The sequence below is a fragment of the Microtus pennsylvanicus genome, chromosome 2 (genome assembly GCF_037038515.1).
Source record: "Microtus pennsylvanicus isolate mMicPen1 chromosome 2, mMicPen1.hap1, whole genome shotgun sequence".
Taxonomy (NCBI): domain Eukaryota; kingdom Metazoa; phylum Chordata; class Mammalia; order Rodentia; family Cricetidae; genus Microtus; species Microtus pennsylvanicus.
The window spans coordinates 83,762,657-83,786,145 of record NC_134580.1 but is presented as its reverse complement, the minus strand read 5'-3'; the positions used below and the strand labels follow the sequence as shown (position 1 = coordinate 83,786,145).

At 38.9% G+C, this 23,489-nt stretch overlaps 2 protein-coding genes across 3 annotated transcripts in view; one reads left to right on the top strand and one right to left on the bottom strand.

Moving 5' to 3' along the window:
* Positions 1–1,845: 1,845 nt before the first annotated feature.
* Eif3m (eukaryotic translation initiation factor 3 subunit M) lies at positions 1,846–17,384 on the top strand. Of its 2 annotated transcripts, XM_075961629.1 has the most exons (11): positions 1,846–2,002; positions 4,120–4,252; positions 5,120–5,258; positions 5,649–5,772; positions 6,050–6,144; positions 8,292–8,375; positions 9,177–9,276; positions 9,841–9,922; positions 14,517–14,660; positions 15,736–15,796; positions 16,220–17,384. In XM_075961629.1, the coding sequence occupies exons 1-11, from the start codon at positions 1,961–1,963 to the stop codon at positions 16,338–16,340; spliced, it is 1,125 nt and encodes a 374-aa protein (XP_075817744.1). In that variant the 5' UTR covers positions 1,846–1,960; the 3' UTR covers positions 16,341–17,384. The 2 variants fall into 2 exon arrangements, with proteins under 2 accessions (XP_075817744.1, XP_075817746.1); XM_075961631.1 differs by lacking the exon at positions 4,120–4,252 and having other exon boundaries at positions 1,867–2,002.
* Ccdc73 (coiled-coil domain containing 73) overlaps positions 16,795–23,489 on the bottom strand; it is a 125,400-nt gene continuing 118,705 nt past the window's right edge. The window contains exons 15-17 of the mRNA XM_075961628.1: positions 21,952–23,421; positions 19,822–19,955; positions 16,795–17,016 (exon numbers count right to left, since the gene is read on the bottom strand). Of these exons, the coding sequence (XP_075817743.1) occupies positions 16,795–17,016; positions 19,822–19,955; positions 21,952–23,421 (1,826 nt within the window). The remainder of the gene's footprint in view (positions 17,017–19,821; positions 19,956–21,951; positions 23,422–23,489) is intronic.

Below are 23,489 nucleotides of genomic sequence, written 5' to 3'. Positions count from 1 at the left end.
GCACTTGGGAGGCAGAGACAGGAGGATCTTTGTGAGTTCGAGGCCAGTCTGGTCTACAAAGTGTGTTTCAGGACGGTCAGGGCTGTTACACAGAGAAACCCTGTCTCAAAAACAAAGAAACAAACAAACAAAAACAAAACAAGAAAAGGAAAGAAAGAAAAGTATTAATCTCAGAGAAAACACATCTTTCAAAATACAAAGCAAAGGTTACTGACGATGAGCAAGGACTGTACTCCAGCCTCGGTGCCCTGGCTTTGGCCTTAACTATTCACTAGTGTATCAATATTTTCACAGGACTACTGGGTATCTTCTCCCATCTACAATTCTGAGAAGAGTATTCTATGTCTTTTTTTTTTTTTTTTTTTTTTTTTTTGGTTTTTCGAGACAGGGTTTCTCTGTGGCTTTGGAGCCTGTCCTGGAACTAGCTCTTGTAGACCAAGCTGGTCTCGAACTCACAGAGATCCACCTGCCTCTGCCTCCCGAGTGCTGGGATTAAAGGCGTGCGCCACCACCGCCCGGCTGAGAAGAGTATTCTAATACGCTCTGGTTCCCCATCCCCACTCCCCTTTCTCCCATCCCCTCCCTCCTCTTCTCTCTTCCTCCTCCCTCCCTCAGAAATCTGCTCCCCCATCTTCAACCAGCCTTATTTTTTTTTCTTCCTTGACAGTGTATCTCCTGCTCATTCTGCTTTGTAACCCAGTACTCCAGGAAGATTGTCTTAGTTTGCTTTCCATTGTTGTGATAAAACGTTGGCGAAAAACAGCTTGGGAGAAAAGGTTTATTTCACCTTATAACTCTTGGGTCATGCCCATCGCTGAAGGAAGTCAGGGTAGGAGCCCAAGGCAGAAACCCGAGGCAGGGACTGAAGCAGAGGTTTGCTCCTCCTGGCTAGTTCAGTTTGGTTTTCAGTACAGCTCAGGGCCATCTACCCAGAGTGGCACCAGTCACAGTGGGCTGGGTCCTCCCCTATCAATCATTAATTAAGAAGATGCCTGGCAGGCCATTTGATGGGGTATTTTCTCAACTGAGGATATCACGTGCATATTCTCTGATGAGGTCTGTTTTCACCTTTTCAGCCCTCTTTGTAATTGTCTTTCCCCCTTATAGCTGCATTCCAACATTCTTTATATAATTGGTCCTTCATAATTCAAGTTCTGCATACAGATTCAATCAACTGCAGACTATAATATTCCAGGAAAATATCTGTACTAGATTAGCAGAGTCTCTTGTCATTACCTAGAAAACACAGTACATAGAATTTATATTGTATTGGGTATTTTAAGTATCCCAGCGATAACTTAAAGTATACGGGGGGAGGGGGGATGCATAGGTAATATACACGCACTAAGCCCTTTTTACATAAGGGCCTTGAGTACCTCTAGATTTTGGCATCTTTGGAGGGGAGAACCTGGAATCATCCCTAACAGATACTAAGATATTGTGTATTCTGGATAAGTCCTTATTAGTTAAGTGGGAGCATTCTTTGAAAACTAGTCAGCCTCAAGCAACTAGAAACATTGCTTAGCAACTGGACCAAACGGGGCTGAAGCATAACACAGAACAAAAAAACAAAAGCTCCAAGGCTTTAAAGGACAGGGGCCATCTGGAAGGCTGTCAGAGTCAGCAAGAACTCACTAGGCTCCGAATGGTGGAGCCGAGGGAGGCTCCGGGGGCTGCTTGGGGCAGAGCTTGACAGCAGCAGGCCAGCCGAGGACAAATCAGCCCAACCCACCTAAGTTTCGGGGGAGCTGGTTTTAGGGAGGAGGAGCCCGTGCCGAGGTGAGGCAGAGCGCAGGACCAAGACGCCCGGGAGGAGGAAGTAGAACCGCGGGCCCCGCCCACCAAGTCGGCCCTTGCTGACTGACCCGGAAGCGGTTGTGCGTAACGCCGCGCGGTCCTGTTCCCTTTTCCGGTCGGCGTGGTCCTCGAGCGGAGTGTCTTCCGCAGCCGGCCGTTCACCATGAGCGTCCCGGCCTTCATCGACATTAGCGAAGAAGACCAGGTGCGGTGCGCGCCGCGGGGCCCGCGGGGCGGCGGGGTGGGGACCTCCGGCAGCGGGAGGCGGGGGCGCGCTCTCCAGCCCGGGTCTCGGCGCGCGCGCGGCCGACGCTCAGGACGCAGGCCTGGTGGGCATCGGGACTCTTTTGAGTCCCCGACGACGACCTAGAACTTTCCGCGGACAGGGCGCGGTGTCGGTGAGGTTCGCAAACGTCCGGGAAGAGCAGCTCTGAGCTGGCATCCGAATGCTGGTCCTGAGGGCCTGCGTTTTAGGCGGTGACCCGCTCCCGCTGTTCGCACAGCCCACCTGTCAGCCCCGCGTCTGTGCGGAGAGAAGTCCGCACCTAACACTTGAAGTGGACGAGTCGTTTTCCTCATAACAGAAGTTTAATTGTTTGACATCCTTTTTTTTTTTAAAGTTTTCCGAGACAGGTTTCTCTATAGCTTTGGAGCCTGTCCTGGAACTCACTCTGTAGACCAGGCTGGCCTCGAACTCACAGAGATCCGCCTGCCTCTGCCTCCCAAGTGCTGGGATTAAAGGTGTGCGCCACCACCACCCGGCGGAATGACATTCTTTTAATTTTATCGTCTGAATACGCTCATCGTATTCGTTTGTGTGTGTTGTGTGTGTGCGCGCACATGATGCCTACTGACAGAAACCTGAGGTTCCATATGTTAAACAGAACGGAGGGAGCTATGCGCACACAGGAAGATACAGAAGAATACAGAGTAGTTGATAGAACGGGATCGTGTTATCAATAATTGACTGATGTTTATCGAAAGGGTACTTCCCCCCAGGGTCTGTGACTGTTGTCGCTGGTCATATTGTACAGTGCTTATGTTTCTGTTGGGTAATGGATGAATTTCACGCTAGCCCTTCCTTTCAGGCACATAGTTGGACTGCTTCACCATTATGTTCGAGTCCGTTTGACTGGAATTAGTTGTCTGTCTTGGTTTTCCTTATTTCTGTCCCATAGCTGCTTGTGGTCAACAAACATGATATAAAAAAAGTTAAACTTGATTAATTCTTAGGAAAGGGTTTGTAAAGCAGGAAGTGAACAAAGCTTTTTAAAAATCTTGACTGGAGGGAGGTGGTGGCGGGGAGGAAGCAGAAATCTTTAATAAATAAATTAAAAAAAATCTTGACTGGATATATATTTGTGTCATAAGGAAGAATTTTCAGAGCGGGTTTCTCAGTGTAACAGCCCTGGCAGTCCTGGAACTCGCTCTGTAAACCATGCTGGCCTTGAATTCACCGAGGTCTTCCTGCCTCTGCTTACTAAGTGCTGGGATTAAAGGCGTGGGCCACAATGCCCAGCCTATACCAACTTTTTATATGAGGTTGCTATGTTATTGTTTGGAAAAATAATGCCATCAGATCTCTGTGATTATTTCCTGAGGTAGCTAAACACATTTGTGGGAATAAAAATCTTAGTTATCTCCTCCAAGGTTCTTTTGGCTTTGTCCACTTGTGCATTTTCTGTTTTGCTTTATTTTGTGAGAAGGGTTTCACCGTGTAGCCTTGGCTGTCCTGGAACCAATGGAGATCCCCCTGCCTCTGTCTCAAGTGCTGAGACCACAGCTGTGTTTCTACACTCCCTGCCACCTGTACATTTTCTAGTGAAATTCTTTCCTCTGCTGCTTCAGTTTTTTATTTTAGTAGATTTAAAAATCATCTGTATGCATGTTTGACTACATGGATGCCAAACCATCAAAGAAAAAAAACATTATTAAAGATCACAAATAGGGAGTAAAGCAGGAAAAAGTCCAAATTACTTATTTTAGTAATTAGTTGTTTTGATTGGACCAAAAGTTCTTTCTGACCCTAATCAGATCGACTTGTCTGCAGTCCCCATCCCTCCCAGCAGAAATCCCTTGGGTTATATGAGAAAGCATTTGCTTCCGACTGGAATTCAGCAGGATGAGGGTGACATGAAACTGAAGATGATCTTGGTGAAGTGTGGCTGCAGGGGCTGTATAGGGGGAGGGAATCAACCTGAAGGCGATTAGTTGGCACTTGCGTGTTACTTTGGAAGCAGGGCAGATGGGTTTGATAGTGTTTTGTTGTGAGTCAGTTTTACAAATGGACATAGAAATTAAGCAACCCTATTTGATTCACAGGCAGCTGAACTTCGTGCTTATTTGAAATCAAAAGGAGCTGAGATCTCAGAAGAGAACTCAGAAGGTGGACTTCATGTAGATTTAGCTCAGATTATTGAAGCCTGTGATGTGTGTCTGAAGGAAGATGATAAAGGTTTGTTTTAATTCTTTGTACAAAATATTTCTTACTAATCATAAGAGAACTTCTTTACCTAAAAATTTTTCTTAGCAGTTATATGCTTTGGTTTGAGACTTTTAAGATTTTTAAGCAGCATGGAAGAGAAAATATAATCAAAATATAGGAAAATATTTTTAAATTAAAGATTTTTCAAGCAGTTGTTTTTAATATAATCGTTTCATATAATTTCAGGTTTTTTTCTGTTAGACCTGTAAAGTAAGCCATTTTGGGGAAACTTTTTGAAAGTATATCTGTGTTTCTACACATACTAGTTGTTGATGTTTTAAAATGAACCGAAGAGGTTTGGATAGGCATCAAAGAGGACATTACATCAAGTAATAGATAATTGTTGGGCTGCTCCCCATTTATTGAGAGCTAGAATTTCTGTACTGTGAGTTCTGAAATCCTTGTTAAGGTTTAGAGATTAAATTTTGTGTGCAGTTAATATCTGTAATACTTGGAAGTGAGTTAACCAGCTAGAAATTTAACAGCCTTTCATTTCTAAGTAATTCTCTATGTGAGGCACAAAGTTTTCGAGATACCCTGACTTTATAATCCAGCCAGTAATTTCAAGATGATTGGATCCTATGCCAATAAAAACCATAACAGAAAATAAATGATTATGTAAATCATCACCTGTCTTCTGAGTATTGGCTTTGCAGTGGTGCTGGTGCAGTGTGAACTCATGAATGCGATATACTTACTGCTGTCCCTGAATCAAGTGTCTTCTCAAGACAGTCGCCAAGCTGTAGCGACTGTGTACTGAGACACTAGAAATAACATACTGAACTAGACATGCTGAATGCTGTATCTCTCCTGGCTGTGTTCTTGTTGCCTATGCAGATGTTGAAAGTGTGATGAACAGTGTGGTATCCCTCCTCTTGATCCTGGAACCAGACAAGCAAGAAGCATTGATTGAAAGTCTGTGTGAAAAGCTGGTCAAGTTTCGGGAAGGTGAACGCCCTTCTCTGAGACTGCAACTGTAAGTTTTAAGACTGCGAGAGGAGGCTGGAGATGGCTCTACAGAGGACCTGACTCCAGCTCCCAGGGAACCAGTACTTCTGGCCTCTTCTGCTACACATACAAATGCACTTTAGAATAATAAAAATAAATCTCTTTTAGAAACAAAGCACTCAAAGGGCTGTTTGTATGGCATAAGTTGTAATTGTTAAAAGCAGGAAGTTTGGAATTTGACTGTTGGTAGCTTTTGTTAGCAATGTCTTGGGCAGTCTCTTAACTTTCTGTGCCCCAATTCCCTCCTTTGTACTATGAAGTGATTGATTGTGCTGCCTCAGGTTTGTTGTGATGGCCAATAACCTCAGTTAGTACTTTGATTGCTGACCTCAGCCATTGTTACGTGTTTGTTAACCAGGCTCAGCAACCTTTTCCACGGTATGGATAAGAACACTCCTGTAAGATACACAGTGTACTGCAGCCTCATCAAGGTGGCAGCATCGTGTGGGGCCATCCAGTACATCCCAACTGAGCTGGATCAAGTGAGTGTCTTGTGGAGTGCCTATTCAGTTTGTAGGAAATGTAGCTTACTTAGGATGTAAGCTGACATAGTAGCAGCTCTGTGTGTCCTGAACTTTATCTCTGTTTCTCCTTTGGAGAAGTGTGGGGTGTAGCCTAGGCTGACATCTGACGTGTCGTGTAGTCGGGGATGAGCTTGAACAGATCCTCTTACCCAGTCTGCCTTCTAAGAGTTTTAAACTGAACATCTGCTGCTCAGTTGTGTTAATAAGTTCTTTCCTTTTGTAAATCTTACTGTAGGTGAGAAAGTGGATTTCCGACTGGAAGCTCACCACTGAAAAGAAACACACCCTCTTAAGACTACTTTATGAGGCACTCGTGGATTGTAAGAAAAGGTATGCAGAGTACTGCACTGATGATCTCTCCAGCTATTTAAGTAGGCGGGGACATTTCTTGACAAGTTGATCAAGTAGTTCTTCTTTGTTCTCCACAGTCATCAGAATTCTATTTCTTAGTTTTTAGCTACTAAGTTAAAAGATAATGCAAAGGCTGACTGGGTCAGAGGCTGGAGATAGAGCCTAATTAGTAGAGTGCTTGCACAAGTGAAGCCCGGACTTCCATATCCAGAAACACTTGGGCCAGCTGTGGTGTGTGCCTCTGGTCCTGGCAGTGGGTATTCTACTCCATGCTGCCCTGCTGTGACAGCATTTTTAACCCATTGTCAGTAAAGGGTTGAGAGGACCATTTCAGATGGAGTGCTTCTAGCCTGTACGAGGACAGGTGTGTATTTCAGTGTTCAGCTCACCTCTTGCATGACCCTGAATAGAATAGACTGCTCAGTGTAGCTCTAGTACTTCAAAGTGGAAAGAGTACTACTACTCCTTACCTTGGTTCGTTAAGGACATCACAGATGGGGTTTTAAAGGCTTCGTTACTAAGCAAACACTGGTTAGTTTTAAATGTGACTATCTTTCCCTGTTATACTTTGCATTTTAAAATTCTCCTTTAGGAGTTGAGTTGATTTTTTTTTTTTTATAACACAGTGGTTTTAGGTTGATGGGTATTGTGATTGCCTGTGAATGTCAGGTGCTTGGTGGAGTTGATAATTCCACTCTGGAAAATTTATCATCATTATTGCTTGTTTGGCTCTTAGTCTGTTATGTATTAAAAGGAAATAATTGAATTCCACAGCTATTCTCAGGGAAATAAAGGTAGGTCAGTAACATCTACCAGGGCTACTGGACATGTCCTGGTGTTGGCTATTAGAATATACTTCACTGCTGAATACTTTCTCTTTAAAAAAAAAAAAACTTCAGTGTGTGTGTGTTTTATTTTTATGTGTAGAGATGTTTTGCCTGCATGTATGTCTGCATATCACATGTGACCCTACAGTTTAATGATTGATCCTAGTTAGCTAGCCCGTTTATGTCCTGTCATGTGGTGCATTTTGTTTTAAAGATTTATTTATTCTGTATACTGTGATCCTTCTGCAGGCCAGAAGAGGGCACCAGATCTCATTACAGATGGTTATAAACCACCATGTGGTTGCTGGGAATTGAACTCGGTACTCAGTGCCTTTGGAAGAGCAGACAATGCTCTAAATCACTGAGCCATCTCTCCAGCCTCTATGCTGTGCATTTTAAATGGAGTATTTGGTTTTTAATAAAAAGACTTGTTTAGTTAAGATGTACTAGATCTTATACTGTGGTTGCTGGAAGACATGGTGTGCCTGGGATGGAGAATAAGACAATTAACTATGACTAGTCCATGAGGTTTCTTAATGCTTTCCTTTGGATTTTTATAATTCACCACTGTGTTTAAGATGTTAAGTGCCATATAACTATGCCTAGCTATATCTTTGAACTTAAGGCAAACAGTTCCTGCTGTGCTTCTCAGGTTGATTGCAGATAGGAAGGGAAAAAAAAATCTAGAAAAAGAAAGGGGAAACCTAGTCTTTTTCAGCTTAGCAATAATTTCTCGACTGGCTGAAGATCACCAATTAAAGGAAGTAAGAAAGGCAAAGGTAAATATTGGGTTTGTTTGCTTGATGTTTGGAGGTACTGGGACTAGACTCAGAGCTTCTCACAAGCACTCGGCCACTGAGCTACATCCCCAGGCAGGAGAAGCATTTTATAAGCATCCAAGTTGAATAAATGGATTCAATTATTCTATCCCTTTTATAATAGTAATAATTTTAAGGATAATTTAAATTGGAAAGCTATTTTAAGCTTAAGCTATTTAAGCAGTGATTTAAATGCCTGATGTTGGCTCAACAGTCACACTGTCCTAACAGCTTACCTTGAGCCTTTTTACTCACCTCTTCTTTGCCAGGCAAATCAACCTGCCCCGCCTTCCACCTTAACTTGTTTCTTGGCAAAGACTAGAAGGTAAAGGGAGATTTCCTATTTGGGGATCTCAGCTTGCCTGTCATACCTTGAGAACAGCCATTTTCATCACTGTTTTATATATGTATAAGATCTACAGAGGATGAATGACCAATAAAATTCAGACCAATGAAATGATGATGGCTTTTTTTTTTTAAGTGATGCTGCATCAAAGGTCATGGTGGAATTGCTTGGGAGTTATACAGAAGACAATGCTTCCCAGGCTCGAGTTGATGCCCACAGGTAACATTGAGCATTGCTTGGGTGAGCTACAGAATTCAGTTCAGTAATTGACATAATTTCTGCAACTGCCAGCAGACCAGGGTAGTCAGTAGGACATTAAGGATTGATAATGCGTGTGAAATAGCCACTTGGTGTTACTGTACAGGCTGTGCTGTTTATGGCTAATAAGCACAGCCAAAGAATTAAAACTCACTCTGACGTCAGTTTCTCTGAATAAGGTTTGTAGATAGGGAAAAGTTTGCTTGGCAAAATTTAACCAGTTGTTAATAAGAAAATAAGGATTTTCATAGTCCTAGATTTAACATAACAGTGAGGCTAGAATTAGATTTTTAGGAAATTTCCATATAGGGTTATTACTGCCCATGGACTTGGACACAGCGGGGGTTGACACACAGAGAGATAATGGCAGAGGCCCTACTTTGAGAATATCAGTATTTAAACTTTCACTCCAGATCTTAATTTGTATTTACAAGATGAGTTTCTTGTTTCTCTGAGTATCTTTCATGATCTCTAATACAGTCATGAGAATGGTCTGTTAGGTTGTTCTGAGGGTGAGTGGTCATGACAGCAGTCTATAAGGGTGAATGAGATGTGACGCCTGTGAGCTCCTGCTGTTGCATTACAGGTAACCAAGTACACCTCAATAAAAAGATACTGACCGGTTTTAACCCAAATTTGCATCTTTTGCTTTTGGATATTGAACTCTTGATTTACTGAATTAAATATATCTTCTGATATGCAAAGTAGTCAGAAACAAGCTAAGATTTCAAGGCCCAGCTTACTTTTTGTTTTCTTATCAAGGTGTATTGTGCGGGCACTAAAGGATCCAAATGCCTTTCTTTTTGACCATCTTCTTACTCTAAAGCCAGTCAAATTTTTGGAAGGCGAGCTTATCCATGATGTAAGTAGTTTGTCCTTTGGTGTGAATAGTGTTCTTTCTGCAGTCTTACATAATAAAGCAGAAGTCCCCCTTTGTATGGAATTCATGCAGCAGAGACCCTACCCTCTGTGGGGAACAGACTGGTATTAATTAGGATTAGGGTCAGCTTTCTCTATCTACTGAACACTGTTCTTTCTTGGTCTAGACATGTTGAACTTCACTAAAACACGTTTCTTTTTATTGCTTGTGATATTTCACTGCCCCAAATTAAGATAAAAAAACAAGAATAGCCAGTCTTGGTCCCAGCATTTGGGAGAACAAATATCGCAAGACATTCTGTTAGAAACAAAACCAAAGAATAGTTTTGAAGTGCAACTAGTTTTGTGCATTGTTTCCCATTTGATCTAGGTAGTTTAGTGCTCACTGTACTTCCATATTGGATGATTTATTTTTATTTTTTAAATGAACTAGTTGGGTGGTTGGGCATTAACTTAAACATGGAGAATTATTGTTAGAAATTAGTGTTTTAAAATCTGAATGTACATCTAGCTTCTGTCTTGATACTATTTTGTCTCTTACCTCTAGTTATTAACCATTTTTGTGAGTGCTAAATTGGCATCGTATGTCAAATTCTATCAGAATAATAAAGACTTCATTGATTCACTTGGTAAGTGTTGGGTTTTGATTGTTGGGGTTTCTTTCTTTGTTTTGCGGGGAAGACAGGAATGATCCTGAGCCATTACATCTTATTTTAAAAGCTGGTAAGACTTGACGAAGAAAGACTAATGGTTAAGATTGATTTTTATTATTATTTGGAATGTTTGATGGTGTGTAAAGAATAATGTAGTTGCAGAATTGTATCATGTCCCCCCCCCCTTTTAGTAAAAAACATTCAAGGTAGTGATATTTTGTTTGTAATCTAACAAATAAAGCTTGCCTGAAGATCAGAGTGTAGAGCTAAGCCACTAGTTAGCCATAGAGGCCAGGCCACTTGGCATACACCTTTAATCCTAGCACTTGGAAAATAGAGGCAGACGGATCTCTGTTATTTCGAGCTACATGGGATTGAATCTGTCTGAAAGACAAACAGAACTCACACAAAGGTGGTCGATCAATCCCAACACTTTCTATTTCATGCCTTCAGCACTTGGGATCCCACGCCTTTAATCCCAGCACTAGGAAGCTGGAGACAAGGGTGACATGGCTAAGTGGAGAGAGGAATATAAAGCAGGAGACAGGAGCTCAGATGCAGCATGAGGGTTTGTAGAGATGGATGCCAAATGAGGATTCAGTCTCAGGGAGGGACTGTCTGAGGCTTCAGAGAGATATCGTTCAGTCTGAGGATTTGTAGAGACAGGATTGCCCCCTCAGTCTGAGGATTGTTAGAAGTAAGAACTCTCTAGTGACTGACTGCCCTGCTTGTCTGAGCTTTCAGCTTTCACTGCGATAGCTGACTCCAAGTTTTTATTATTAAGAACAATTAGAATTAGTGCTACATCTGGTGCCCAATGTGGAGTTTGATCCCATGACCCTGAGATTAAGAGTCTTATGCTCTACTGACCGAGCTAGTGGGGCTACAATTAAATATATGGTTGACTCCACTGCCAATGGATGTGTAGTGATATTTGCATAGTAATAAAAGCTCTGAACTATATTTTGAAGACAGCATAAGAAATCTAATTTTATCTTTGGTGTTTTTGTTTGGTTTTAAATAGTTTTCTATTCGTATTAAAATTTTAGTTACTGATGTGCATGTCTGTGTACATACATGTATAATGTCAGAAGAAAACTTGGAGGAGTCTGCTTTCTCCTACTGTGTGTGTCCCAGGTATCAAACTTGGGTTGTTAGGTTTGATGGCAAGTGTCTTTCCTAGCCAAGCCATTTCTCCAGTCTTTGAATGGGTTTTAAATATTCTAAAACTCATAGGTTTTGTAAGTCAACTGAAATAAAGGGAGTTTATTTTCCTGGTGAGCAGCAATTAAAAGACAGTAGAGGTTGATTTGTGTTTCACATTAAAATTGAATGATTAGCCTTATGTGAGATGTAGATACTGAAGAGGACTATTGGAATTGACGTGACTAAACTCATTTTGTAGTTTGGTTAGCCTTAATTCCCAACACCTGTACATTCTGTACAGCTGTTGGTTTGGGGGAAGGTTAACTCACTTGAACATATGGCATTTGAAATACACCAAGATTAAAGAGATGCATGAGTGTCTGTGTTGAATACTTTGCCAGGTGCACTAGACCCAGAAAACCATATTCTGTCCCAGTTAATTTGCTTTGTGGCATGAAGCTGTGTGATGGAATGTTAATGTCAGCAACCTCTTTATTTACGCACCAAGGCAAAAGGAGTAGTAATTAACACTTTGACACTCCCCCATCCATGTGTAATTGACTGTTTCAAAGGAGCACTGGTTCATAAGCTATTGCATGCATTAAAACAGCGTTTTCTATATTGCAGCATTTTAAGACAAGGGTCAGTGACAATGCAGAAATTGCTCAATGATGCACATTTTTTTATTACTGCATTAAGGTTTTGACATATTAGTAATGAATAAATGTTTCCATAAAATTAGATTTTTTTATAACTTTAAAATTGAAATACGATGGAGAGCCCTGAGCCTTCCTTCTGATGGGAGCCCAGTTCATGAACCAAAGCATTGCTGCCTTCAGATCTGTAACTCAAGCTTCATCTGTGTAATAGTTTGCTTTTTCAGAACTGTACAGGCTATACATTTGGTTCCTTGTTTATAAAAGTAATGGCCATAAATGTGACTTGTTTTTTAGACAGAAAAAAACAATTTCATGCAATTCATTCCAGGAATAATCTTGATTCCTTTGATACATTTGTTTTCATTTACAGTAGGGTCCTGCACAAGAGCATCAGTAAACTATTTAAGAGGTATTTTTAGAGGCTTAGAAAGATGTCTCAGTAGGTAAAGGTATGTGGCGCGCAAACATGAGAACTGGGGTCAGATCCCAGCACCCATGTCAAAGCTGGGAGAGGCGGTCTGTGCCTGCTATCCTAATGCTGGTCATGCACTAACAGGCAGAATCAAGGTCTGCAGACTAGGCAATCTAGCTGAATGGTCGGAGCCATGTTCAGTGAAAGCCTTTTCTCAAGAAAGGTGGAGAAGGGATAGTGGAAGAAGACACAGCTTTACTAACCTGGTCCATAAGCTAAGCACAGGCATCTCTGCATGCAGTTTTTAATCAGACCTTCAGAATTTGAAAACTCAGTATTATTTTTCATACTCAGAGGATTCTGTGTATGCACCTAGAACTGAGATTGCAAAGGGATTTTTTTTTTAGAATCTTTTAATACTTACTCTTTGATTGGAACAAATTCCTGACTGTTAATATATTGTGCCAACTAGGAAACAAATTTCCTAATTTGCCTTTTGTTTTTGAGCATCTTCACTGTAAATTGACTTTTTTACAGATACTATAGGAGAAATGGTATTGCATGTTTATATTGGAGGTTTTATATGTATTGTTAGATATTTATTGTAGTGAAAATCAGGTTATAAGTATTATATTCCACAGGTGGCATTAGATTGTCAAAACATTTTTTAAAATTAACATTGACAACTTGGGCCAATTGTATCATTATCTTGTGTCAACCAAATTGCCCTAACATGTCCACATGTAATCTGGTGTTACCCAGTTGCTACCTTCTTGCTTCAGAAAGTTAATCACCATCTGATTTGCATTTGTTAATTAGGGTTAATGTGCACTAATTAATTTTTCGATGCTTGTAGATTACCATTAAACTCAGTAATACTTACTTGTGTACCTCATTCGTTTGAGTTATGATGATCATGTTATTTGTTGAATCTGTGCCAAATCGGAAGCCTGTATCATAATTACAGCTAATTAACAGATAATCATGCCCTGGATTAACGGGCTTCCCTTGTCTTCCACTAATACATGAATGTTTTAACTGTCATTTTATTCGTGGGTGCTTAAATAACTTTAACAATACACTTGATAATTCAACTACTTTTTAAAGCTTGTTTTGATCATAAAGTACCGTCAAAACAAGTACATTAACACTCTGCTATAATTCTGCATAGGATCCGGTTAAAGATTCAGAGCTAGCCAAATGTAGTGGTGCACACCTTTACTTCTAGCCCTTGGAGGCAGAGGCAGGCAGATCTCTGAGTTTGAGGCCAGCCCAGTCTGCATAATGAGTTCTAAGACAGTCAGGGCTATGTAGAGAGACCTTGTCTCTCCCCCCCCCCTCCTTAAAAAAAGGAAGGGAAAAAATTCAAAAAGCTTTAGAATTTTAAAGTTACTTTGTGTTTTTACACTGTTTTATAAATGGGCTTAAATTCTCTGCCTATAATTTCTACTTGATCCCTTTTTTTTTAAAGAAAAAGGATTACTTGTTATGTTTATTTCTACTCACAATTTTTTTGTGATCTGAATAATATACTGTGTATGATTAGAGATTATAATACAAATACTAAATGATTTGTATAATTTTATTCTTTGGCTTTATCTCAAACATGCATATCTGCTAACAGTACAATTTTAATTACTGAATATGTTGGCCTGAAAATGTTAAATGATAAACAAACCTTGATAGTCCTGATTTGCAAATACTAAATCCAGAGGAATCAGAAGGGAAATGGCATATGGAAATATAACTTAGTAAGATAGGTGAGTTGGTGCAAACCTTTAATCTCAGCACTTAGGAGGCAGAGTCAGTCAGACTGGCAGCTTGGTCTACAGAGTGAGTTCCAGGACAGCCAGGTCTACACAGAGAAAAATAAAAAGAAGGAAGAAAATATAAATTATAGTTGCTAGGCAAGTACTACACCATCAAATATACAAAGCAGAAGTTCTGTTCACTAAGAGCTCTTTGTTTAAATAACATGATTCTTCACTTACTTTCTAGTACTAGTACACAGAACTTGTTTAAATGAAGAGCTCTTGGTGAACATAAGCTTTATGAAATTTAACTGAAATTTTCTAAATATATTTTTATTTTCCTAAAAATTACAAAATATACAAAGTCTTTAGGACCTTAAAATATTATTTGTGGCCCATGCTTAACTTTAGACTTAATCACCTGTATTCTGTTATTCATTATTATAAGATAATATAGTTTAGAAAAAAATCAGCACTCTAATGCCAAATATAACTTGTCAGGTTTGCTCTATGTAAATGCTCACACATATTGACAAACTGCACCTTAAGTTGTGCAAACCTTTGTGTGGACACTCAACCGGGTTCACTGTTCTGTTCTTCAGGCCTGTTACATGAACAAAATATGGCGAAAATGAGGCTCCTCACTTTCATGGGGATGGCAGTGGAAAACAAAGAGATTTCTTTTGATACAATGCAGCAAGAGCTACAGATTGGAGCTGATGATGTTGAAGCATTTGTTATTGATGGTAAGACAATAGAACATTTTTCATTGCTTTTAGAATATCTATGATGTGGATCCTAAGATTATTAATTTGAAATGTACTTTATGCTAGTAAGCCTGGGTTGTTTGGTAGAAGATATATTTGTTTAGCAGGTAATCAAATTTATTTGTAGTAGAATGGAAAGTCTATATATAAATATATAAACTCTGTGGCTTTGGGCTTTTGTCCTGTTTCTAAAATCTCACAGTGCTATTTATAGTGGTTAGAAGCAAGGACGCTTCCGTGGGCATGCTGATGGATACTCTGATCCTGTCACTCTGGAGGCTGAGGCAGAAGGACTACCATAAGTCAACTGGGGGTACATAGCAAGACTCTCAAAACAAAAAGAACAGGAATTTTAGCCCACATCTTGTCCATTAAGAGTGTTTCTTACTCTTCCAGAAGTTTGCTTCCCAGCACCGACGAGGGCAGCTCACAACGACCTGTGTGTCTGTAGGATAGGAATGTGGACCTTATTTGTAATCCTAAGGTTAAACACATTAATGCAAATAGGATGATAGACCTGTTAACAAAGAATATTTTTCCAGGCTTTTTAATTTTGAAGTTAGGAAGATTGTACAGTTAATATATACAACTGTTGGCTTGGCTTCTAATAATCTTAAGTTTTCAGTAGCTGTCTAAAGAAGTAATACTTTATTTGAAGGCTAATCCTCCCCATGAGTAATTGTGGAACAGAATAGAATTCATTGTTTTCACAGGGTCAAATTGTGACGCAGGCTGGCCTAAACTCAAGACAGTTCTCCTGTCTCAGTCTCTCATAGGCTGAGATTTTAAGTGTGAGCCACTACACCTGCCTTTTAAACTGGAGTTCACAGTAAAAATATTATAATACTGAATGGTTTGCTCTAGTATTCATCAGATACCACATAGCCTTCCTCCTGGTTAAATTTTCTGTATTATATTCAAAGAGCTATTTTTTTTAAAAAAAAAAAATAATGTTATCTACATATGTAGAGTTTTATTCTGGACAGTTGGTCATACCTAGCTGTTTTTCCTTAGAAATCTTATATATAACTTAATGTGTAAAAATCTCTTCCAGCTGTAAGAACTAAAATGGTCTACTGCAAAATTGATCAGACCCAGAGAAAAGTAGTTGTCAGGTAAGAACTATATTTTTGCTTCCTTCTGAGGACGGTTTAGTTTGTTCTGATTACTTTACTTAAATGTTTAGAGAACCAAGGTAGTGTCCTTACGAGTTGCCTGTAGTTAAACAGTGGCTGTTTATCATAATTTTATTAAGGTTCAGACCGAATGTGATTAGCTTATTTAATGAAAGAGCCCTATTTTCCAGCACATTTCATTTAATGGCTAAGCACTGGCTAGAATACTAATGACTTTGTGTCTGCTTTATAGTTGTTGGAGAGATCAGTATGGTAAAAGAGTTTCTAAACATCTAATGCTTAAATTCTCCTTTAACTTTAAATGATATTTAAATTTGATTTAAGGAATCTTCAACTGTATAGTGTTTTGAACGAATATTCAACAGTTAAAAGGTTGACTAATACTTTGTTCTTAATTTTTAGTCACAGCACACATCGGACATTTGGAAAACAGCAGTGGCAACAGCTGTATGACACTCTTAATGCCTGGAAACAAAACTTGAACAAAGTGAAAAATAGCCTTTTGAGTCTTTCTGATACCTGAATTTTTATGCAAATAATTGTTTTTTCTTTGAGGGAAGAAATGTTTTAAGTCATAGTAAAATGCTTTCAATTAAAATTTGACTAGTCTGGCCATTTATTTTTCAGTTTTAAGGAATATCACAAACTCTAGAAAACAAACTAATGTTAAAAAAGGGACAGTTTGTCTTAATCATAATATTTGAATTCTGTAAAGAAAGGAACTAACAAACAGTGCTTTGAAGGAATTATACAAAGGGAAGATAAAAGTTTAAAGAGGCCTAATGCTAACAGCAAGCTCTGCAAATACAAGATGAAGTCTCCATCATACTAGAAAAAGTTGGTGAAGTGAAGGTAGCTAGCTGTAAAGCTTAGATGATCAGTCTTTCACCCGAGTGTATCATGTCAGGTTGACTACAGAAAGCTTCTATTAGTCTTTCACCTGAGCTTATCAGTTTGACTATGACATTTATCAACATTTAGTCGCTTGTTTTTTCCAGAATCTCTTCTGCTTTTCTTTTTTTGGTCTGGTTGCTGTTTTCTAAGCTTAGCAACTTTTCAATCTCATTTAGTTGATTTATCATAAGGCTCTGCCAGTCTTTGTTACCAGGTGAAAAGGTGAGTAGATCAGGAGTGTCTGTCACCTCCTTTGCCTGTGAATTGCTTTGTTGCACAGTTGAAATCCAAGGTTCTGCTTTCACCTAGGAAAGACCATGTTTATTTCACCATCAAAATTACCATACAAATGGCAGTGAGGAAAACCCGGAACACCTGCAATTAGAGTGGAGAGTAAAGCTATCTCATGGCTGACTTAAGAATTACTATAGTAATCTGGCAGCAGTGGTCCCTAATGTGAATGTCTGTCTTAGGTAGTAGCTCTTCAAACACTTGTGTGTCCCAGGGATACCGCAAATATTTTTTGAAAGGTCTTGGGCTTTGATGAAATAAAGTTAAAACTGCAGATAACTGTCAGTCTGTCTTCTACCCACCCCAGAAATGTCTGTTTGGTAACTGTCAAAGTGGGAGAAGACTAGAAATTCAAACAGGTAAGCTCTTTTTTTTTTTTTTTTTTTTTTTAAAAAAAAAGGTCTTTTCTGCCAGGCTGCTGACACTATTGAGAAGAGCAGGAGGAGCATTGAGGCAGAAGAGGAAAGCTGTATTCACAAAACAACTTTCGTTTTAAGAGATTTTTTTTTCCTGATACAATACTTGAAAATAGTAATACGAAGAAACTAAATATTGTTATTATTATTCCATTATCCAGAAAGATATGCCGGTATTATGGTATTGGCTGCTAGACTTCCTTTTCTAAGTGTTCTCAGTTATTTTACAGAATCATCTATCTTGCCTTTTACTGTGAGCACTTTTTTGGTCTTGAAATTTTTTCACAAACAGTTGTGCAAAAGAGCTTCAAAAACAGTACTTTTTATGAATGTGTGATGTAATAACTATCAAAAATTAAATATTGACTTTGTTTCCAACTTATCCCTATCAAGTTTGGAGTGGTTTCATGGGGAAAACATTGGTCCTCAAAAATGATGTCAATTTTATTTTTTTTTTTAAAGGGAAAATTGAATAGCTTTAGGATAATGGTTACTTTGTTTTTGGTGTGAGGGATTTACATGTATATTATGTAAACACAAAATAATTTACATTAATATCCCAAGATTTTAAAAACCTAATGTAAACTTTTTATATAAATCTTTTAAGTTTAGATCTTTTTAAGATTTAGATCATACTCAGGAGGCAGAGGCAGGAGGATCTTTATGAGTTTGGTCTACAAGAGCTAGTTCCAGGACAGGCTCCAAAACTACAGAGAAACCTTGTCTCCAAAAAATAAAAAAAAAAAAATAGATCATAGCAGTTTATAGAGAAAACAATTATTTCCTCTGGTCTTAGAAATTAAGATGGCCAGGCAGTGTTGGAACATGCCTTTAATCTTAATTCTTGCTTGTTAGTCCTCATAACATCACCCATCATGTAGAACACTTAGGTGAACTTGCTGCAAAGCACCAGGTAAGTACTTTTGACTTTGCAGGCCAGATTGTCTCACAGTTTAGTTCTGTCATGAGCTACAGGCTCCATAAAGGGGTGAGCGTGGCCTTGCTCTAATACCATTTTCCTTACCCCTGCAGAGGTGTATGTACTGTAAAATGTTGTCATTTGTTCTAGATCTACTTCTGATTTTTTCCTACATTATGTGATAATTATTAAGTTTAGAGAGATAATGATATATACTGTACCACTGTACACAAGAGGTTTGATTTATATGCTCCAGTAAATCAAATCTTTTTTTCTGTTTGGAAGAGTTTAGAAAAATAACATTGGATTGAGCTAGGACATGTAATATAGGTCCACCATAGATAATTTTATCTAAGTGACCTTGGAAAAGATTTCACATTTGTGTTACTTCTTCATCTGTAAAATAGAAAAAAAATGTTTACAGAATGTAATAACCATGTTTCTTTGGAAATTATAAAATCCGTAAATGCAGATCCTGAGAAACATTTACTGTAGGGAGAACATTAGGTATCAGACACAAAGAACTTAGAGATTAACTACAAAAAGGGGTTTTCAAGGAATATCATATTCTGTTGGACCCTTAAAATGCTGGAGGGGAGGTTAGTCGGGCCACATTAAGATTTGGCCTCACTTAGATTGTGGTGTCCGGCTCTGACCGAAATTTGCTTTCTACTTTATGACTTACCAGTTGGGAAGTCAGGCTTCCTAGTGCTAAGTTCACTACTGTGAGAAGAGTTGTGTTACTTGAGGTTTCTCCCATTTAAAAAGGGAAATGAAATATTCATGGCTGAAACTGTTCGGGATGCTAGCATGCAGCTTTGTAGTGTGAAAAAATGTTTAATGCCTCTAAATGCCCGAAGATCTGCAGAATGTGCTGCTGTGGTAATCTCATGAGTGGCATTGCTTACCTTTTATCAGCTACACCAGCACTGGACAGGGTTCGTTTTGTTTGTAAAAACTTTGAACAACACAGACTTTAAGGTAAAGTTCTATACACTAAGGTATAAAATTTAGAAATTTAACCAAATAACTTGTCAGCTATGGTTAGTAGCTCTTATACTGAATGGGCTCCTAGGAACCATCTGATCTCAACAAATATTCTGTTTAATGCATACTTCCTATCATTGCATTATGGACATTTTATCCTTTCGTGCACTTCCAAAGATAATATAAATTAATAGCTTATTAATAAAAAATGTTGAATGTTCAAATCTACTATTTCTAAGCTGAGGTGACAGAGAGGAATATATAAGATGATGCTTCAGTCCCCTGAACAGGCTGTTTGTATCTACTTGATTTATACACTGTGACTTTTTCCTGCTGTTTTCTATCAGCCTTAATTGTGAAAAATGGTGCCATGTTGCCCTCTTGATATTATTCTGGAGATCAGTTAGGGCTTATAGTCTCCAGATGCATACAGTGCTACATATTTCTGGAGAATTAGCTCACTGAGGTCTGCTCAGCAATATTTTTAATTGACTTACATGTTCTGTGGGAAAAGAAGAATCATAAAGCGTCTTTGTAGTTGCATTCCTCCCTTCACCCGGCTGTCCCTTGGGATCTGGATGGATACTCCAGTCACTCACAGTGTCAGCAACTCTGCTAAAGCTGGCAGTATCTGATTGACAAACAGGAAATGACAACAAGTGAACTGTATTCTCTAGACACATCTTAATGACTTCACTTTCTGATCTTATGTTTTTGTATTTAAAAACCAAGTATTTCCATGTCAGGATATTACTTGGATAATTCCTAGACTTTCCTTTTGGGCATTTCATTTCAGAAAACAAGATTGTATTATTACTGTTTCCTAAATTGTTAAGAAAGGTAATATGGTATAAATACCTTCTTAAACACATACAAAATATTCTCATTTCCTGGTTACCACCATATTACCCACACATGTAAATATATAATGAGCATTTTACAAATTTATTGAGGAAGACTGAACATAAACACCTACCTGTAAACAAACTATATTGAAAATGTCACAAAGGGCTGTTAAGTAGGGGCTGTTGGGCTTAACAAAAATTACTTAAAACAGCTGGTAAATCTTAAAAGATGTGTAGTTTTAGATATCTCTTATGCCAATGAAACATGCTGAGAAAATAGTGCTGAGAAAAAGCTATGTTTAATATTAAAAATTGCAGTTTGAGAAACAAGGCTATATAGCATTTTGGTGTTTTCCCCCCTTACATCAATGGTGCTAGTAAACGAGGTATATTTATTTTTAAGACCCTACTGTTCTCCTTAAGTTTTTTTCTTCAATTTTTTTGTTTGAACAAAGCCTATTAAGTCTGAACTAAATAAAGCATTCCTTATAACCTGCATTTCTTCAATGTGTTAAATCCGCAAAGTCCCCTTAAAATCTAATTAGCAAGACATGGTGGTACACATCTGTAATCTGAGTACTCTGACCCCAGCTCTAGAGAAACTAAAGCTGGAAAATGAACAGTTCAATGCTAGTAAGACTGTCCAAGAAATCTTAAGAATGCCTTTAACCTCAACAACTTTGACTATGAGATTACTATTAGCAGAGAAAACATACTTTTCTTCATATCACAAACTATCACTTTGATATATTTAACTCACAGCTATATGGTACCTATTCATGCTGAGTTTTGTCCATGTATGATATGTGTATGCATGTTTGCGTGTGTGGCAGAGGCCGACATCAGATATCTTCCTCATTCACTCCACCTTGTATGTACAGGTAGGGTTGCTCACCTGAACCCAAAACTGGCCCAATTCAGCTAATCTGGCTAGCCAGCCACCTCCAAGAATCCCCTGACTCTGCTTCCCTCTGCTGTGATTCAAGTGGGTTTCCACAGCACGAGCATCTGTTTGGGTACTGACGATCCTTACTTTCACATGGCAACTGCTTTCTACCAGCTGCCTCCACAGCCCAACATGTAGTTCATTTTTAAATATTTGTAGTAAAATAAAAGCAGGGAATATGAACCTCAATGTATTACCACCAAATAGCCACATCACTACCAAATCCTGTATTTCACCAAGTTATCATTTTGTTTCCTGGAGTTATTCTTTCTGTCATTCGTGTGCTACTTCAAGAAAATGGACCCTCTAATCACTGAAGTAACATGTGAATATAACAGGTACATAATTATTTAAGGATTAACATGCTTCAAGCAGTCACAACAAAACCCAATGATGTGAAATAAATTCCTTTGTTTCACTTTTGCCAAGAGAAAGAAGTTGAATTTGTAGTGCTAGGGAAGGAACAGGTACAAAAGGAAAAACAGAAAAAGGAAAGACCAGTTTACTCAGAGAGATGAAGACTTCTTCACTAGGCAGCTATTCCTAATTTACCTCGATGACCTCACCCTGGTGGTGGTGTGCCATACTTTGACAAGGAAAAACACTCCCAAATGTGATTGGTGGTAAACCGATACTACTACTTAGAGTTAGGTTAAAAACAACACATCTAAAGAGAACCGTTCTATTTATGTATGCTCTATATTATGCTTAGGTGATTTTATATTCACAAACACACATATTCTTTTCCACTTTAAACAAATCTGGAAACTTTTTGTCCAGAATAGCTAAGTAACAGAAATTAAAAAGAAAATTTCAAGCATGCCATGTTTCCTTACCTGGCTCAGTATTTTTTCTGGTGTCATCCAGATCAACATTTTTACAAAAAGTCACTTGAGTGATCACTTTGCTTTCTGGACCTGCTGGTCTCTCCTTTACCAATAAAGGAAAGCTGGAAAGGGAAATGCCCACTGTTTTGTTCTTAATTTGATTTATTTTTGAATGAGGACTAGGGGCTACAAACTTCATATATCGTGGTGTTTTCTTGAGGTTTTTATCTAGAGTGGGAAGATCAAAGGCCGACCTTGCACTTGTGTTTACTGAATCTGCAGATGGCGATACATGAGACAAACGTGATTCTTCCAACTGACCACTAAATGTTCCTTCTGACAGGATGTCATTTGATACCTCTGCTTTCTCTCTATTATTTAGCAACATGCACCGTCTTTTCTTAACATCCACCGAGGAAAAGAGAGCACGTTTTGTAGCTGCAGTTATCTGATTCTCACTGGAAAGTGGTTTTCCTGTGGAAGTTATGGAAACTACAGATTTAAAATCTCTGGCTTGTGAAGCAGGACTGTCCCCTTGGTTAACCAGAACGTTTGAGATGCTCATACAACTTTCTGAAGATTCCAAGTGGTTCTTAAATGGACTGTTTTGTATGTTATTCATATTTTTCCGCATAGTTATTTCTGCAGGGCTTGAGTCAGGTCTCACCAATGTCAGCAGAGTATTAATACTGTTTGGTGAATTGTTAAGTACTTTCGAATTATCTCCAGGAACGGCAGATGGACAGGGTGGGCTGATCACTGCAGCACAGGCACCAGTTGCTTCAGGCTGCTGGGCAGCCTTAGCTTGCTGACCGCACGGAAAGGGTACTGTGCTGCACTCACTCTCTTCACTTAAGGTCTCTTTCATTTTTTGGTTCTTATCATCTAACATAACATTACCTAAATCCTGTAAGCCATGTTTCTTACAATGATCAAATTTTACTTTTATATCTAGAATTGAATCTAACCCTGCTTTGGTTTGGTCATGACTTGTAACTTCCTTCTCTGTAGCATTTTCCAGGTCTGTGGGAAGCAATTTGAATTGCTGTTTGAACAGCTTGCTTTCAGAAACATCTGTGTTATAGTTTCTTTTGTGGGCCATCTCATCTGAAATGCCATTAAGGGGTTCTTTGTCACGCCCAGTCTCCAGAGGAGCATCTACACCACTGTGGAGAAGACCTAATCCTTCAATCCCTTCCAGGCACGTCTTCTCTGCTTCCGGTGATTCATCTCGCTCTATAAAGAAATTGTTCAGTGATTTAAATTCTGCACATCCCTTGTCCTTTTCCAAGCGTACCTTGTCTTTTACTTCTACACTGCCTGACTTTTTGTAGTCAGTAACATTCAAGGTTTGTTCTTGATCAGTTATATCATTATCTACACAAAGGGCTTTGCTCGGGGACATTCCACTTTGGTGTCCATCCTGAGTCACCATAGTATTAATTTTACTTTTGGCACTTATTTCAAAAGGCTGTAAGTCTGTCATGAAAAGGACACAATAAAATATTACCAGTAAAGTTTGTTTACAACATATGTCACCTACATTT

Excerpts from the sequence above, each read along its gene's own strand:
- Eif3m (XM_075961629.1), top strand. The coding sequence starts at position 1,961 with ATGAGCGTCCCGGCCTTCATCGACATTAGCGAAGAAGACCAG. Across the intron at positions 5,773-6,049 it reads TCCCAACTGAGCTGGATCAA|GTGAGAAAGTGGATTTCCGA; the intron begins GTGAGTGTCTTG and ends ATCTTACTGTAG. Across the intron at positions 14,661-15,735 it reads TGAAGCATTTGTTATTGATG|CTGTAAGAACTAAAATGGTC; the intron begins GTAAGACAATAG and ends AATCTCTTCCAG.